The 17,235-nt window shown below is 38.3% G+C and overlaps 1 protein-coding gene across 2 annotated transcripts in view; it reads left to right on the forward strand.

Annotated features, from left to right (window-relative positions):
* Positions 1-17,235, forward strand: part of LOC127662187 (transmembrane protein 260-like) — a 58,423-nt gene that overhangs the window by 26,188 nt on the left and 15,000 nt on the right. For both annotated transcript variants that reach the window (XM_052153276.1, XM_052153275.1), the window contains 7 exons: positions 9,159-9,336; positions 9,485-9,598; positions 10,699-10,878; positions 11,034-11,074; positions 14,062-14,148; positions 14,464-14,572; positions 14,660-14,832. In XM_052153276.1, the coding sequence (XP_052009236.1) occupies positions 9,159-9,336; positions 9,485-9,598; positions 10,699-10,878; positions 11,034-11,074; positions 14,062-14,148; positions 14,464-14,572; positions 14,660-14,832 (882 nt within the window). The remainder of the gene's footprint in view (positions 1-9,158; positions 9,337-9,484; positions 9,599-10,698; positions 10,879-11,033; positions 11,075-14,061; positions 14,149-14,463; positions 14,573-14,659; positions 14,833-17,235) is intronic.

Consider the following 17,235-nt stretch of genomic DNA (forward strand, 5'->3'; position numbering starts at 1 on the left):
GGTTGAGACCCCCTTTGAACCTCTAGAGTCAGCGTCTGACAGACTTCTGACTCTCAAGATGGTCTTTCTTATGGCGATTACCTCTCTTAAGAGGATTGGGGATCTACAGGCTCTGTCTGTTTTGCCGGCCTGTTTAGAATTTGCCCCAGGTATGGCCAAAGCTATTCTGCATCCTCATCCTGACTACCTTCCTAAGGTGCCTTTTTCGACACTACGTCCTGTCACTCTGGAAGCCTTCTGCTCCCCGCGGTTTTTAACGCCGGAGCAGGAAAGACTTCACAGACTCTGCCCAGTCAGTGCCCTTCAGACTTATGTCCACCGCACTAGCCAGTGGCATAAGTCAGGGCAATTATTTGTCTGCTATGGGGACCACAACAGGGGGGCGGCCGATACCAAGCAGACTATGTCAAATTGGGTGAGGGATGCTATTGCCCTGGCCTATGAGGCACGCGGTCAAGCTTCGCCAGTAGGTGTCAGGGCTCACTCCACCAGAGGGGTCGCCTCTGCAGCAGGTTTGTGATGCGGCAGGCTGGTCCTCTCTGCACACATTCATCAAATTTTATAGTTTGGATGTTCATGCTACTCCGGGCTCTTACGTCCTTGAGTGGACATCTCAAGCTCATGCCTGAACAAGTTTGTGACGCGGCAGGCTGGTCCTCTCCGTGCACATTCATCAGTTTTTATGACAGGCTCATGCCTTAACAAGTTCGTGATGTGGCAGGCTGGTCCTCACCGCACACGTTCATCGAACTTTATGGGTTAGATGTTTTTGCTACTCCGGACTCTTACGTTCTTGTGTCGACATCTCAAGCTCACGTCTGAACAAGTTTGTGATGCGGCAGGCTGGTCCTCTCCGCACACATTTGTCAAATTTTATGGTTTAGATATTTATGCTACTCCGGGCTCTTACGTCCTTGAGTCGACATCTCAAGCTCATGTCTGAGACCTCTCGTGTTCTTGTGAGCACACTTCACAACCGTAGGGGTCCGGACAGCCCCAGTGCGGCGGTGTGGGTATTGCGTTCCCAAAAGCGCTTAGCAAAGCGCAGCATCATAGTGAAGCTTTTTGTAAAGGGAACGTCTCGGATTACATGTGTAACCCTTGTTCCCTGAATGTCCCGGATGTTTCTACAACTTGATTGGAGTCCACCTGTGGTAAATTCTGTTGATTTGACATGATTTGGAAAGGCATACACTTGTCTATATAAGGTCCCACAGTTAACAGTGCATGTCAGAGCACAAACCAAGCCATGAAGTCCAAGGAATTGTCTGTAGACCTCCGAGACAGGATTATATCGAGGCACAGATATGGGGAAGGGTACAGAAAAATATCTGCAGCATTGAAGGTCCCAATGAGCACAGGCCTCCATCATCCATAAATGGAAGAAGTTTGGAACCACCAGGACTCTTCCTAGAGCTGGTCAAGCTGAGAGATCGGGGGAGAAGGGTCTTAGTCAGGGAGGTGAACAAGAACCCAATGGTCACTCTGACAGAGCTTCAGCGTCTCACTGTGGAGAGTCGAGAACCTTCCAGAAGAACAACCATCTCTGCAGCACTCCACCAATCAGGCCTGTATGGCAGAGTGGCCAGACGGAAGCCACTCCTCAGTAAAAGGCACATGAAAGCCCATCTGGAGTTTGCCAAAAGGCACCCAAAGGACTCTCAGACCATGAGAAACAAAATTCTGGTCTGATGAAACAAAGTTTGACCTCTTTGGCCTGAATGGCAAGCGTCATGTCTGGAGGAAACCAGGCACCGCTCATCACCTGGCCAATACCATCCCTACAGTGAAGCATGGTGGTGGGAGAATCATGCTGTGGGGATGTTTTTCAGTGGCAGGAACTGGGAGACTAGTCGGGATAGAGGGAAAGATGAATGCAGCAATGTACAGAGACATCCTTGATGAAAACCTGCTGAAAATGGCTGTGCACTGAACGCCTGCAAAGAAGAATGTGAGAATGTGCCCAAAAATAGGTGTGCCAAGCTTGTAGCATCATACACAAAAAGACTTGAGGCTGTAATAGGTGCCAAAGGTGCTTCAACAAAGTATTGAGCAAATGCTGTGTATACTTAAGTACATGTGATTTATTTATTCAAAAGAAGATTTCAAACAAGCCTTTTTCACGTTGTCATTATGGGGTATTGTTTGTAGAATTGAGGAAAATAATGAATTTAATCCATTTTGGAATAAGGCTGTAACAACAAAATGTGGAAAAAGTGAAGTGCTGTTCAAAAGTATGCACCCCTTGGTTCTTATGTTGCCTTTTTGAGCATCAATAATTGTTTGCAGCTTTTGTAATAGTTGTGTATTAGTCCCTCAATTGTCAAAATCTGGACCTCATAAATAGCCGCTGTTGGGAAGAAGTCAAATGTGCAGAAGACGCAGGAGAAAACAAATAATTTTACTGTAGTTGGGTTTTTTGTGGACACATGAAAAGTGGACATTGTCACTGCTCAGGACAAAGCAGGGATTCATGAACAATTATTATAAAAACAGTCATTAATCATCGAGAAAGCAACACACCATATTAGAAACCAAGGAATGTAAACTCCTTAACAGGATGTGTGTAAATTCAGTTACTATTTTGTCTTGTGGAATATATATGAGGATGTGTTATGTCAAATAGCGTCTTCGGGGCAGTACTAAATAAAAACAAAATGCAATTTTTTTGAATAAATGCATTTAAAAAAATGAGGGATCACTCGGCTGATGAGCTGGTAGTGCATATTTTGGGAGAAGATCAAAATATCATCAAGGTGGACAAATACATACCAATTGACCATGTCACGAAAAAAGCCGGCAACCCGGCCAAGACTGTAAGAGCAGCCGGTTGATCTGGTTCATGTCTTAGAACTTCTTTAATCAATTTCAAGATATATATTTTATATATATAAAATATTATGGGGAAAATGCTTGCATAACCAAGAAGTCTGAAAAAGTGGACAGACACTGTTGCACTCTATTGCATTATGTATTAGGTATCGTGAACTAACAATTAACAATATATATTTTCACAGCATTTGTTAATCTTTGTTAATGTTAGTTAATAAAAATGCAATTGCTCATTGTTAATTCATGTTAGTTTACATTGCATTAACACATGTTAACTAATACGATAGATTTTAAGAATGTACTAGTTGATATTAGTATATTATATGTTGATATTAATATTAACTAAGCTTAATAAATGCTTAATAAGGATTGTTAATTATTAGTTCATGTTAACTAATGTTAACAAATGTAACCTTATTGTAGTGTTACTGTTTTTTAATATTTTCTCAGGTGAATGATCAATGCTAATTCAAACAACAGTAAAAACCTTTAATAGTATTAGGTAAGTCTTTCACTCGCTGCTTCGTTTTCATTCTGTCAAAAATAACATGCCGCTACATTGATTAAAGTCCATTGCTAGTTAGAAGTAGGTGGTATTAGGGAGTGAGGACATTCTCACTCTACAGAGCATTTTATTGGACAAATAATGGAAAAGTCATGATGCATCATCAGTGTTTTTGGTTCATTTTCCTGGAAGAATAAAAACGATTTAAATATGTTTATCAGCTAAAAGATAATTTTATGTCAACTTTTAGGACTACACTAGATGACATCAAAGCTAACAGACATGGTATTGAAGACACAAAACTCCAATTTTAATTTCATGGCTTCATTTAATTTCACTTTAAGTGAATATTCCGGGTTAAACTTTTAGTTTTAAAATGGTGTGATCATACAGAACCAGAAAAAATATAAAAATATATACAATTAATCAAACTTTCAAAATCATTGTCATAACACTTAAATATTTTTCGTGTTAATGAGACTAGTGTCAAACAATTGTTTACTGTCCTTGTCTGAGTAAACGTATATCCAATCTTTCAACTCATGTGATGAATTATTTAACTCACATACCATAAACATAACCCATTAAACACAACCAGTAACATAACCCATTAACATAACATAACATAACAAAGTAGTTCAACATTAAAGTTAACTGTACAACTTTTAAAGGTCAACTAATAAAAAAAAATGTATACAATAATTGACTGGAGTTTGTTAACAAAACTTTATAAGCTTTAAAAGCTTTACTTTATAATCTGAGGGACGAGACAAAATTATTTTCTGTCATTATCAACAGAGCATAAGTTGTATTTAACAAGTTATATTCCTTTCAATATCTCAGTGCACTAGGCTTTGTATTGCAGCTCAGCATGACCAATGGCTCCATTTGAAAGCATGCAGTAATATTTCCTTAACAGATATTTAATGAAGACATCTTAACACTCATTATCCCATTCAGAATGGGGAAAATAGGGCAATTTTACTGTGCTATGCCATCACTTTAATTTGTCCTTGCCTGGGGGTCTAAGATTGTGTCTGTTGTATCAGAAGTCAATATTACTTGAATATTACATTTTCCAAACTGTCTCCACAGGCAGTTTTTAATGGGAGTCATGCAAGGAACCGATCAGCCTGTGCTGAATGCATACATTCCTTTGGGCTGCTTAATACTAGAGTTGACTAATGACTTTATTAATATAATAACAGTAGAAAATAAAATGCCCATTTACTAGACGATATGCACAGGTTCTTTTTTCTTTTATGCTTGAGTTTGTCCACATGACGCATGTCGTTGGGGTATTAGGATGGAATTGGGTGAAATTGTTGTGTATTGTTTGAGGTGGTTTAAGAATGGGTAAGAATGTCTCTGTCCTGTCCAGCAGAACACTGTCTATAGGTACAATGAAATACACAGTACACACTGTAATTCTAGTAGAGATTTTATGACAATAATTCTTTTCACAGCTGCCACCAAGAATTAAATAGTTAGTCTCTAAAATTGCACCATCAATAAATATACCTTATACGCAATGCATAATTTGGCTAGTCTAGCAAGAATCATACATTATTCATAATATTCTCAGTATGTTTCTCAACAACAATAAGACTTTACATTATCATAAACATAAAACCATCTGGCTTGACTTTAAAGTGTACTGTAGCTCAGAAGGGCCATACTTTTTTGAAGCTCCAGTCAAAAGGTAGACGTTTAAAAAAAATAATAATACAAAATTCTCCCCAGTTTGGAATGCCCAATTCACACTTCTTAGTAGGTCCTCGTGGTGGCGTGGTTACTCACCTCAATCCGGGTGGCGGAGGACAAGTCTCAGTTGCCTCCGCTTCTGAGATAGTAAATCGGCTCATCTTATCACGTGACTCGTTGTGCATGACACCGCAGAGACTCACAGCATGTGGAGACTCATGCTACTCTCCGCCATCCACACACAACTTACCATGCGCCCCATTGAAAGCGAGAACCACTAATCGCGACCACGAGGAGGTTACCCCATGTGACTCTACCCTCCCTAGCAATCGGGCCAATTTGGTTGCTTAGGAGACCTGGCTGGAGTCACTCAGCACGCCCTGGATTCAAACTCACGACTCCAGGGATGGTAAAAGGTATACATGTATTAAGAGATAGTTAAAAAAAAATACAAATTATGTCATCAGAATTGAGGAAGAAGGAAGGATGACATACTGCCCATTATTTTCAGTCAAATTTGATTTTAAATATAATTTTGTCTGTTGTTTTTTGTTTTTTAAAAAGGAGTGTTCACAATAAAGCTCCAGTCTATATTTAAGATTTGAATCTTTACTCTGGATTTTAACATTTCAATACTTTTGTAAAATGGCATAACATAGAACACTTAACTTTTACACAGTTTTAGTCATAGTTTTTGGCTTTATTCATTAATGTTAGTCAGTTTTAATCTCACTAAAACGGCTTAAAATTTTACTCAATGAAAATAAAATTTTAGATGATAATACTGTATGCAAAATGACAAAAATGCGAATTGTCAGACTTTAACAGACCAAACTTTACTCAGATATTCAAACATTTAGAGAAATGTAGGCCTATAATTGTTTATTAATAGAAAATAAAACAAAATACAACTGCCTTTGTTGTGAAAACCCGAGCTCTTGAAACAATTGCATAAAATGTATATACAAAATAGTTTTCAAGTTACTGTATTCTGAATTATACATTTTTTAGTTATTAATTTTCTGTGTTTTAGCCAGTTTTCTTTAGCCATTGCATGTAGCGTGTTTTTATGGAAACAGCGTTTTCCCAATGCAAGTTAAACGCAATCTATCTCGTAACTAAGTCGAACTTCACCTGTTCATTCGCTTCATGGTCTGTTCAGAAGGAAGTTGTAATATTACATATATGTTGTGGATATAGCTGGTTAATCTCATGTATAAAAAGGATGCGTTTGAGTGAGGTAATTAACCTGTTTGTCAAGCATTTCATTTAGCTGGTGTTCAACAGCTCAAGAGGGAAAATGCCCAACATACTGGATTATTGGATTAGATTAATCAATTCTTTCTGTTTTTTCTTCTGAAAACAGATGTTTCTCCTTCTGGTTTGTGCACTGTTAACATCTTACAGTATTGTTTTTTCTCATTATATTTTTGTTAATAGTATTTTTGAATAAATATCATTTAATTATCATCATGATGTTTAATTTTTGTCCCGTCTTCATTGTCGTTTACAAAATCAAAAAGCCCTTTCTTCTGTAATTTCATTAACAAGATTAACACTGACAAGGAGTATCATGTTTCGGGAAAACAGATAATAATCAGATTCGATACTTTTAATGAAATTCTGATAATGCCCAATACCATATAGTGACTAATATATCATGCATCATTAATAATACTTAAACTATTGTCCTCCATTTTGAAAATTATGTTTTTAAAATAAAAAAATAACAGCCCTTCAGGTAATTAGCATAATTATATTTCTTTACAGCAGTGTAACTATTACTGATATTATTGGTGAGATGTACAAAGCAAACATGTTTGCACACCCACATCCCTCTGCGTGTTAGTGTTTATTCTTGAGTCGCCTATCTGTTCTGAGCTGAATTACTACAGGGACTCTAACACACTCAGCAGCATCCTGCACAGCAAATACGATAAGAGCAAACAAGCATTTGATGCTGCAATCAAGTGTCACACTTTCTCCCTTATTACAGAGGAAAGCAAGAGCGAGAGAAGGAGACCCAGGTGGTCCTTCATGTGATTTGTCCTTCATTCCAGTACAAACTATCCTTCAACCGCACTGACACTCTTACAGAAGGCTGTGTCAAGCCCCCTCAGTGGAATTAAGTGAGGAGGAGGACAGTGATTGACTGTCAGGCTCTCCCATTGAAGCAAAGATTGGGAGGATTTTATATTTCATATCAAGGACCCCTACCTCTGGAGAGCAACCCTGCTCTAGTTCAACTACAGCCCCCTACCTCCAGCATGTGTTGGAGGTTAATTGGCACTCAGTGGGATAGAATTGAGGGTGCAGGGGGTCCATACCTTCACCGAGACTAGTTTTCTTTACCCCCACCTTAATGTGCAAGAGTAGTTGGGCTAGAGAGAAGCTGATATCACCCCCCCACCTGCCTGCTTTTGACAAGCTATTAGTTCGACTGCACACACGTATGCACACACAGACAGGAAAATAAGAGACAAAAAAGGGAAAAACAGAATAGAGAAGTAGTCAGCAAGTGTGAGTTCAACCAGCAACCCACCCTCAAACCCCCCATCGTATATACACACCATCCTTCCTCCTTTCTTCAATGCGTACTCTTCTCTACGCTCGCCTTTTTTCCTGACTTACTTTGCTTTCCCTGCAAAAGCTCCATTGTTCCCTTTCCCCTAAGTCTCATCAGGCTCTTTTGTGGCCGACTATCACAGCGGCAGGCAGAGGCGCACTGGAAACGTCTAAATGCTATCATGGCTCATGATTAAGCACGCAAGCTTCGGCAGTGCCGGCGCTGCTTATGAGTCAGGTCTGATAAGGCGAGGGCCCTGCTCTCTACTCAATTTCAGATACCGTTAATGGAATCTGTCTTGTGCGATTGTAATGTGAGAGCGCCTAATTTGCCATGGAGCTTGAAGCTGTCAGCGGCGAGGGATTGCGGGGTCAGGAGGGAGCTGGCAGCCGCTTGGCCCACGGCGTGTATCTGTGACGTTGAATAGAGCAGCTCTGCGCCTGTCACTTAGCTGATAGGCTGATGAGGACTCTAAGCCACTCGGCACAATGAGGAGAGGGCCATACTGCCTCACTTCCTCCCCCCACTTCAGCCCCTCCTCTAATTGTCAAGTCTGCTAAAATTTTTCCAAGCCAGTGTGCTGGAGACTGGGCTGAGGGTTTTTATTCTATTGCTGGCTCTCTTTTGCATCTTCTCAACTCTCTTCTCTCCTTGCTTTCCTTCATTTGCTTTGGTCTCATACAGACAAGGTTGAGCTCACTCATGTTTATATATCTTTGGCTATGTGTCCTTTCACCCCACTCTCACTCTGTCTGTTTTTTAATAAGTGGTTGGTCTTCGCATATGACAGCTTATCTTTAAATTTTGCTCAATTACCATTATGGAAATGAAAGGATTTGGGGAGGAGCGAGGGGGCTACTTTTCTTGTGTTGATGCATTATACTTTAAGTCCAGAAGGGGTCAGGTCACTCATGTACTACTTTTTCTGTGATGTTACAATTATTTGACTATGATTGACGTTGTGAATCTTGAAACTTGTAAAGAACATCCTTCTGTCTGTCCATTCATCCATCCATCTGTCCAACTCCAAGAAGAATTTGATCATTGGCATTAGTTTCCTTCTATTAAAGTACAAACTCTAGAATTGCAGAAAATGCCAGAAAACAATTTATCACCAGTGTTAGAAATGAACTTTTTCATTTCTAACACTGATGGCGCTTGTCATTAACTTTGGTAGCAACATGTCAAACATGCCTGTTGATTATGTTGTTTATTTATCTTCTAATGATGGAGCATTAGGGTGCTTACATACTATCCATTGATTTCAGTAGGCGTGGTGCATGGTTGAGGAAAAATGCACAGGTTTGCAAAAGTGATGTTTCATCATGCAACCAAAAGTTCAGAAAATTTTAAACTTTTGCCGCAACGTTCTCTGTCGTAGACATCCGTTGACTTCGTTGACTGATGAGAAATCCGATATGCTTTCTAAATGGATCTAATGCATTACTATCCATCAAACACTCCATCAAAGCTTTCTCTAGTCTGTAAGATCACTATATAAGAATATTTATAAAGGTTATAGTCCAACATTATTGTCATCTCTCTACTCAGGGCGGCAGAACCCGGTCCAGGGGCCATCCTGGCAGGTGGAGTGTTTGCTGTGTCCAGACTGGTATGGCAGTGGTCAGTCGTGGCTGAGGTCTTCTCATTTAACAACCTGTTTGTGGGTGTCCTCTTCTCCCTCTCGGCCAGTTTCCACTGTGCAGAAAGTCTAAGTCAGAAGAAGAAGGTAATACAATCCAAACAACATAATACTCAATGATGGGAAATCAGTAGCTTTTTATTCAAGGAGTTCCAGAGTGATTTTTCATGGTTTGTCAATGAAATGTCTTTGTTGTAAGGTGCAATAATATCTTTACTCTCTTGGCTTTTCCCAGTTTGCTCTGTGGGGGGCGCTGTGCTGTGGTCTGAGTCTTTGTAATCAACACACACTGGTCTTGTATGTTGTCATCATAATACCGTGGGCTCTTCTACACCTCTACACTCATGTTGTACGTATTGACCATCGTGATGCACCTGTTCAATTGATGGATCAGGGTTTAGCAGGCAGGAATATTTAATTTATATGAGAAAGAACACATTAAATTCCATTCTGCACTCATAATATGCCACATTATGTATTTAAATGTAACACCTTTTACAGGTCCAGAGGGGCTGTTAAGATTCCAGCAACAAGCAATCTGTCTATCCACACTGAACACACAACAGCTCTGTGACATGGCTCAAGCACAGCTAGTCAGAAGCGATTTGATGTTATTATACTAGAATGAGAAACTCTAATGAACATGAAAGAGAGACCTTTTTATCACGTGTCACTAGTTCATATCATGTCTGGTTATGACACAGTGTTATACTTAAATTTGAGCAGCCATAAAAAAATAATTAAATACCAGTTAATACTTTGGTTGAGAACATTCAGTACATTGTGATTTCTGATTTTCTGGCTTTGTGGGTTACTGAAATTTGTTTGAAATATCATTTACGGCAATTGTGAGAATTGTGGTTCTGTGTTATGTACAGTACTGTGCAAAAGTCTGCACATAAGATGTTTCACAAAAGCATTGACTTAAGATGGTTCTTTGTATCTTCAACTTTAGTGTGTCAATAGGAAATATACATGTTAGACTCCCAAATATTTATTTTGCAAATTGAATAGAATAGAAGAACAGGGAGCCCTGCAACAGATGTCATGGTCCCCACAAAGCCCCCCACTGAACATCGGGTCAGACTGGGATTAAACGAAGAGACAGAAGCAATTCAGACAGTCTAAACAGATAGAAGAACTGTGGTGAATTCTCTAAGAAGCTTGGGACATCCTATCTACCATCAACCAAGAAAAACTGTGTCCAGGTGTAACTAGGAGAATTGGTGCTGTTTTAAAGGCAAAAGTGGTTACACCATTTTTTTTATGTTTACTGGACTTCGTATGACTTTGATAAATAAAAACTATTTATGGCATTATTTTTGAAGACACCCAAACTATGCAACATTTTTCACAAGTGCCTAAAACTTTTCCACAGTACTGTAAATTTGAACATTTAGCAATGGAAGTTCAAGTCTATCAAGTGCAAGTGACATGTATTACCCTCAGGGATTGTCCTTCTTTGGTCTGGTGTCTCTGGGGACGTGCTTCGTGGCTGGCTTCGTGCCTTACATCTACCTGCCCATTTCCTCTTATATGAACAGAGCTCGCTGGAGCTGGGGAGACCAGACTTCTGTCAGCGGCCTCCTCATACACCTGCTTAGAGCTGAATATGGCACTTTCAGCCTGGTAACATCAGATATATCATTTGATAATTGATTAAAAATATGCCTTCTAGCCTAAATTATAGTGAATACAGGAAACAAATGTATCCAAGATCGATTTATTTTCTCAGTGTTATACAGTAAATATTCTTTTTTTTTTTTTTCATATTCTGATTTCAGGCAAAAACAAAAGAAAACCTGAACCTCATGAAGATGTTACAGTGGGTATTAGAAAATTGCAGTTAAAATGCCTGGATGCCTGTAGCCTTATTAGAGATTTGCTAGTTCAAATCTTAAATTTCAACTTTCTACTATGGTTTATGATTTGAGGAATGAAAGATGCTTAAAGTTTTTTAAGTTTATGCGTATATGACATTTTATAAATCATATAAATCAAAAAATACTTATAAATCATTTTTAAACTATTACTTTATAGTTTATTTATCATTTATAAATTGTTGTCTCTACATAGGGGGTCCCCTTTTTCACCCAATTTGGAATGCCCAATTCCCAATGCTCTGTTTTAAGTCCTCGTAGTGTGTAGTGACTCGCCTCAATCCGGGTGGCGGAGGACGAATCCTAGCTGCCTCCGCATCTGAGACTGTCAATCCGCACATTTTAACACATGGCTTGTTGAGCGCATTGCCACAGAGACCTGTCTGGAGTCACTCAGCACGCCCTGGGATTCGAACTAGCGAACTCCAGAGGTGGTAGCCAGCATCTTTACCACTGAGCTAGCATTAAGAAGTTAATTAATAAATAATTAATAAAAGAATGTTTATGTTTACAGTGAATTGATATACATTTATGCTTAATTTATTTGTTAATTTATTTATTAAACATTTTAGGAACACTTACTATTAATTCAATTAAAGGGGTCATGAATTGAAGAATCAAAATTTCCTCGATATTTAGACATATAAGAGGAAACTGTACGATAAAAACGTACTGTAGTTCAGAACTCAAAACTTTCTTCCTGGTCTAAAAAGAGCATTTATAGTTACCACCCTGCTGAAACATCTCGTTTTGAAATCTTTGTTTGTGATGTCATGAGACATTGCTCATTTGCATTTACATGCGTCATCATCGTGGTGACGATGAGAGAGAGGGAGAGAAAGAGCAGGACAAATAGGACTTGTGTAGTGCGGCCTAAATATTCCCAAATTCCTGAACACCAAAGGGGACCCATCTGGACTATTTTGAATTATTTTTGTATATAAACATGCACTACACACTGCTGTCATTAATCTCATGCTGCTTTTAAAAGACGCATTATCAAGTTACAACTCTGACAAGAAGACCTCATTCAGGATCATTCAGCTACTTTGCCTTTTGCTGTTTTGAGCACAAACACGTTTTCGCTCCTATCTGCGCTATTTATAATTGTTGTACTAGATGGTACTAGATGGATGTCTTAGACTTGCACCGTTTTTATGTGTTTTTTGGTGATGTGTGGGATGCAAGATGATATATGTGTTTGTCTAGTTTCACTGCTTTGGGTTATGTGTGCAGTTTTTTTTGTCAAGTAATACAGAAAACATAGCATACACTTATTTCTGTAATGTATGCTATGTTTTCTGTATCACTTGTGTTGTGTGTTTTGAGCACCAATAAAAAGGGGTATGTGATGGCCAACTTTTAGAGTAATGAATCATTAATACATGTTTCATTGGGAGGTAAATAGTTCTCACTTTATATTAGGTCATGCAAAATACTCAATTGTCATTAATTAAGTGCTTTAAAACTACATTTATTATGCATTAACAGTAAGAGTTCCTAAAATGTTTACAAATACAATAAGCATAAATGTGTATCAATTTACTCTATACATAAACATTTATTTACATTTCTTAATTAACTATTAATTAACAACTTAATGTTCTAATGAACCATTAACAACTCCTTTATTACTGGTTTGAAAAACATCGGTTAGGTATGGTTAACAAAGGATAAAAAAAACATGAATCCTTTAATTATGAGCTAATTAAGCAATGATAATTTGTTAATTGAGATAATATAGTCTATTAATGTATTAACAATGTAGAGACAACAATTTATAAATTATGAATGAACTATAAACTAATAGTTTACAAGTACTTTATTAACATGTACTTATTATAAAGTGTTTAATGATTCATGTAAAAAAGAAACATGGTTGTAACAAATATAACATATGCAATATAATATCATATTTATTGATGGCATACATGATTTTGCTCTTTTCAAAAAAAAATTTAACAAAATTATGAAAACTACTAAAATATGATTAGTAAAATTAATATTCCCAAAATGTATCTTGTTAGAAGGTCCCCTGTATAATTAACAGTATCTGGGAGACAATTTCTTTCATATGTAAGCAAAGTGGACATTATAACTGAAATCTATATTGAATTGAAACTTAATCGAGAGCTTGTGAATCAAAATTGAATCGGGAAATCTGTATCAATATCCAGCCCTGCTTGTTAACATTAAGAATATAGAATTAATTTAATACCCTCCACCACAGATATTCAACCAGACAAAAACTCATTTTATCTTAGCGTTCTTTCACTTCAATTAAATTTCAGCATTAATAAAGTCTTCCCAAAAATTGTCCTACTATGAATAACAAATCTCTGTAGTGTTTTCTTGCACTGGTATTGAAATGTTCAGGGACGTTCATAGCGCCTCTCATGATAACTAGTGTAACATATTCCTCATACATTTTGGGTGTCCCACAGAGAGAGAGCTTATTTTACATTCTGCTTGTACCATTCAGCCGTTTCCCATCACCTCACACTGCTGCCCCATAGAGCGATGGACAGGTGAGAGCAAGAGAGGGGAACACAACAAGCATGTCACAGCATAAACCTGCCATAAGGAGCTCAAACACGCACGCACGCGCACACACACACGCACACTCACTTTCAAACAACGCTTAAATAAGCTGTCAGAGAGAGATGGTATTAACACTCAGGGAGGGTACTATCTCTTTCAGCAGGAAATTGGCCATTGACTGGCTGGGAGACTGATAGAAGGGGAGGCTGTCACAAGACTACACTTAATGATTACAAAAAGACATTTAAACACACACACACACACACACACACACATATGAATGGTTGCGTGCCAGTATTTTCAGTTTGAGTCTCTGTCCATCACAAAAACATGTTCATACAGATGCACACAGTGTGTATTGGTAAGTGTGTGTGTGTCTCTTGTGTTTCAGGGCCCAGTGGACTCACTGTATGAATGATCTGTCTATTCCATTATTAGTGTTGGCAGGTCTAGGCATTCTCTTCTCTCTGTGGAACAGGTAAGAAACATGAATGAATGAATGAAATGAAAATAAGCCAGAAAAGGTGAAGTTTAAATTACAATAAACCTCTTACAGCTGTTTATACCAAAATCTCAAGTATACATCACATTCAAATGTAGTTTCATTTTCTTTTTGACATTGTTATCATAAAAATGCTCCAGGAACCTTGAGCTGTGGAGCCTGTGTGGGAGATGCAGTTTCAAGTCTGGCTCCCGTCATTCTATTTCCCCCTTCCAAACATTTCATGTTATCTATTATTTACTACCGTCGCTATCAATTAAACCACACATTTTTCATGTATCTGACCTCCAGACGGCGCTGTTTTTTTGGCTGGTTGATGATCACCATGGTGAGCATCTACTCTGTGTTCTTTGCTTGGAGAGCAAACCTGGACATTGAGAAGCCACTTCTACTGGGAGTGGTAAGTTAGGGTTAAAGTTTAAATATACCGTCACATTCTCAAATAGTATGCGTTATTTTGAATGTGTTTTTGTGCATGTGTGTGTAGGTGGAGCGGTTCTGGCTGCAGGCTGATGCTGGGGTGTGTGTTGTGGCTGGTCTGGGTCTGAACTGGGCATTGTGTTGGCTAGACAGATGTCTGGGATGGGGGAGAGTGTGGAGCACAGGGGCCTGGATTCTCACTGCAGGCCTCATCTCACACATGATCAGCTTAAATCATAGGTCAGACATTTAAACACAGTCACATAAAGTGCTGGAATGAGTGCAAAATAAAACTTTTACAATGCAATGCAAAATTTTTAACCATAGACATCTAGGCCTTGATCTTGTCTTAAAATAGGTTAGTCAACAGATAGTCTTAGCCGGCACTACCACAGACCACCCACAGTTTGTGCACTAACCGTCTGATTTATATTGCACACAAAACTGGAAAAATGCTTTCTTGATATGTTAATCTGATTGTGCTGATTTGATGTTGTGTTCACAATGTTCCAGGCAGTGTTCGAATTAAGTCAGAGCTCTTGGGGGTCCTCTTATAACGACCCTCCAACGTATACGGGCCCCAAGTCACCTCTTTAATCACAGATTGATAGTATCTTTAAAAAGATACTTGGGTTTTGGGATTCTCTAGCAAAACAACAGGGCATGACATGTTCACCCGACCACAAACATAGTTTAACTGATTCAGCTGAGATTTTGTGCTGGAGATGCCCACTGCTTGAAATAGATTCACTGTTGCCTCGTGTTCTTTCTCAGCTCAGTTCTCTGCTGTAACTCGCTGTGTTGTCTCTGCTCCAGTCAACGTTCATTAAATGCACTACATCTCTGACGTTATCACTGCATAGGCACTCAAGCAACTAATGCATTGATATCATTAATGTGTGGAAAGATCAAGGTATCATGGTGGAGAGAGAGAATAGGTTTAGAAGTGGAACTGAATAATTACATCAGACGAACACACAACTCCCCAAGAATTATATGTGAATCCCTACCAAACATTCACAGAGTAATTCGATATATTGATTTTAATGAGTCATTTTGACTTCTTAGAAAAGAGTAAGATGTTAATAACAGACTTACCTTTTAGAATGTAATAGTGGTCACTGTGGCTGAGATGCATGGAGTATAGTAGAGTTATAAATAGAAGTAGCTCATCTCTACACAAGGGGACCGCTCGTCACAGGTGCAGTATAATAAATAGATACAATTATTTCTCCACATAGCATCCGTGTAATAACTTAACAACGTTTTGATCGTGAGCGAACTTGTTGTTTTTGATAAGTACTGGCAAAAATATTTGCATATTAACAGCATGCATATTAATTAACCTCTAGCGACTGTTTAGTTTTAAGATAAAAGATATATATAACTTATATATATTAGCTTATATAGCTTATAACGAGCGCTTCTGAGGATGAAATAAACAAAGTTTGCCAACATCAAATTATTTTAAGATATTCTGAAATTGAGGCACATGGTAACAAGTAAATTGGAAATCCACTATCTTTATATCTGCTTTGTTTTATTAGCTAGGTCTATGAAGTAGTCTGTATTTAGTTGTTTTGCACTGTACTTGGACTCTACACATTCTCCGCTATTTGTTTTCTGTGCAATCACTCACAGAGACTGCTACGCCATTATATACATCACCATTCATATGTACATATATCAAATGTCTGCCTATGTGAGACTAGTAGGCATAAATTATGTTGCCACTGAAATCAGGGCTCTGCAGTTGGGGCTTACAAACAACTATAAATAACCATTTTCAAACAACCGTAGGTTTCCAAATATTCACAGCCTTTTTGAAATACTAATTTATGTTGCTCTCTAAGTCGAGAATCACTATTACCATTGATCTTGAGTTTTTGCTCCACACCATTTGTGCTATGGAAATAATTTTGCATCTTGTTTAGGAGATGCATGCTATTACTTTTCTAAGGAATTAAACTTGTTTGCCTGCCAAATGATAAAATGGGCAAAAAAAGATTTCTAAAGGAGCCTTCAGAATATTGTGGAATAATAAATAAATAATAATAAAACTCTTTATTTTGGCCAGTAAGCAACCACCTATTAACCACCCATAACACCTTAGCAACCACATAATAACACCCTGGCAACCACTATCAACACATTAGCATTATGGTGCTGAGATTTGCTTGGAGGGATGACATATCTAGGGACCTGAATGCACAACCCTCATATAGTGTTGGGGTCAAATATGACCCCTTTTGAACTTCTAAAAATGGTTTCCTTCATCTCAGTAGCACGAGCTTTGGTGACTTCTACATTTGCAATCTATACACACACAAATAAATGCGATTGTGGTGGTGTGATAAAAATACTCACACTCATTGTGTTCAGGGTCAAATTTGACCCCAGATAGGAAATGAATGGATGAGATGATAAGAGAGCATTTTGTATATAATTTGTCAAATAAAGTCAGCCTCATTACAGAACACATACAAAAATGAAGGGGAGAGACCATAACACATCCACAATGGAGAACACGCACATGTTTGCTCGCACATGAGTTTTTGGTGGCTGTACAATCAAATCCTTGACTTGCAGATTTGGTTGCATACAGAGCATATGAATGTTTGTTTGGAGGGGCAAGTTTAGCTT

This window comes from Xyrauchen texanus, chromosome 22 (assembly GCF_025860055.1).
Source record: "Xyrauchen texanus isolate HMW12.3.18 chromosome 22, RBS_HiC_50CHRs, whole genome shotgun sequence".
Classification (NCBI taxonomy): Eukaryota; Metazoa; Chordata; class Actinopteri; order Cypriniformes; family Catostomidae; genus Xyrauchen; species Xyrauchen texanus.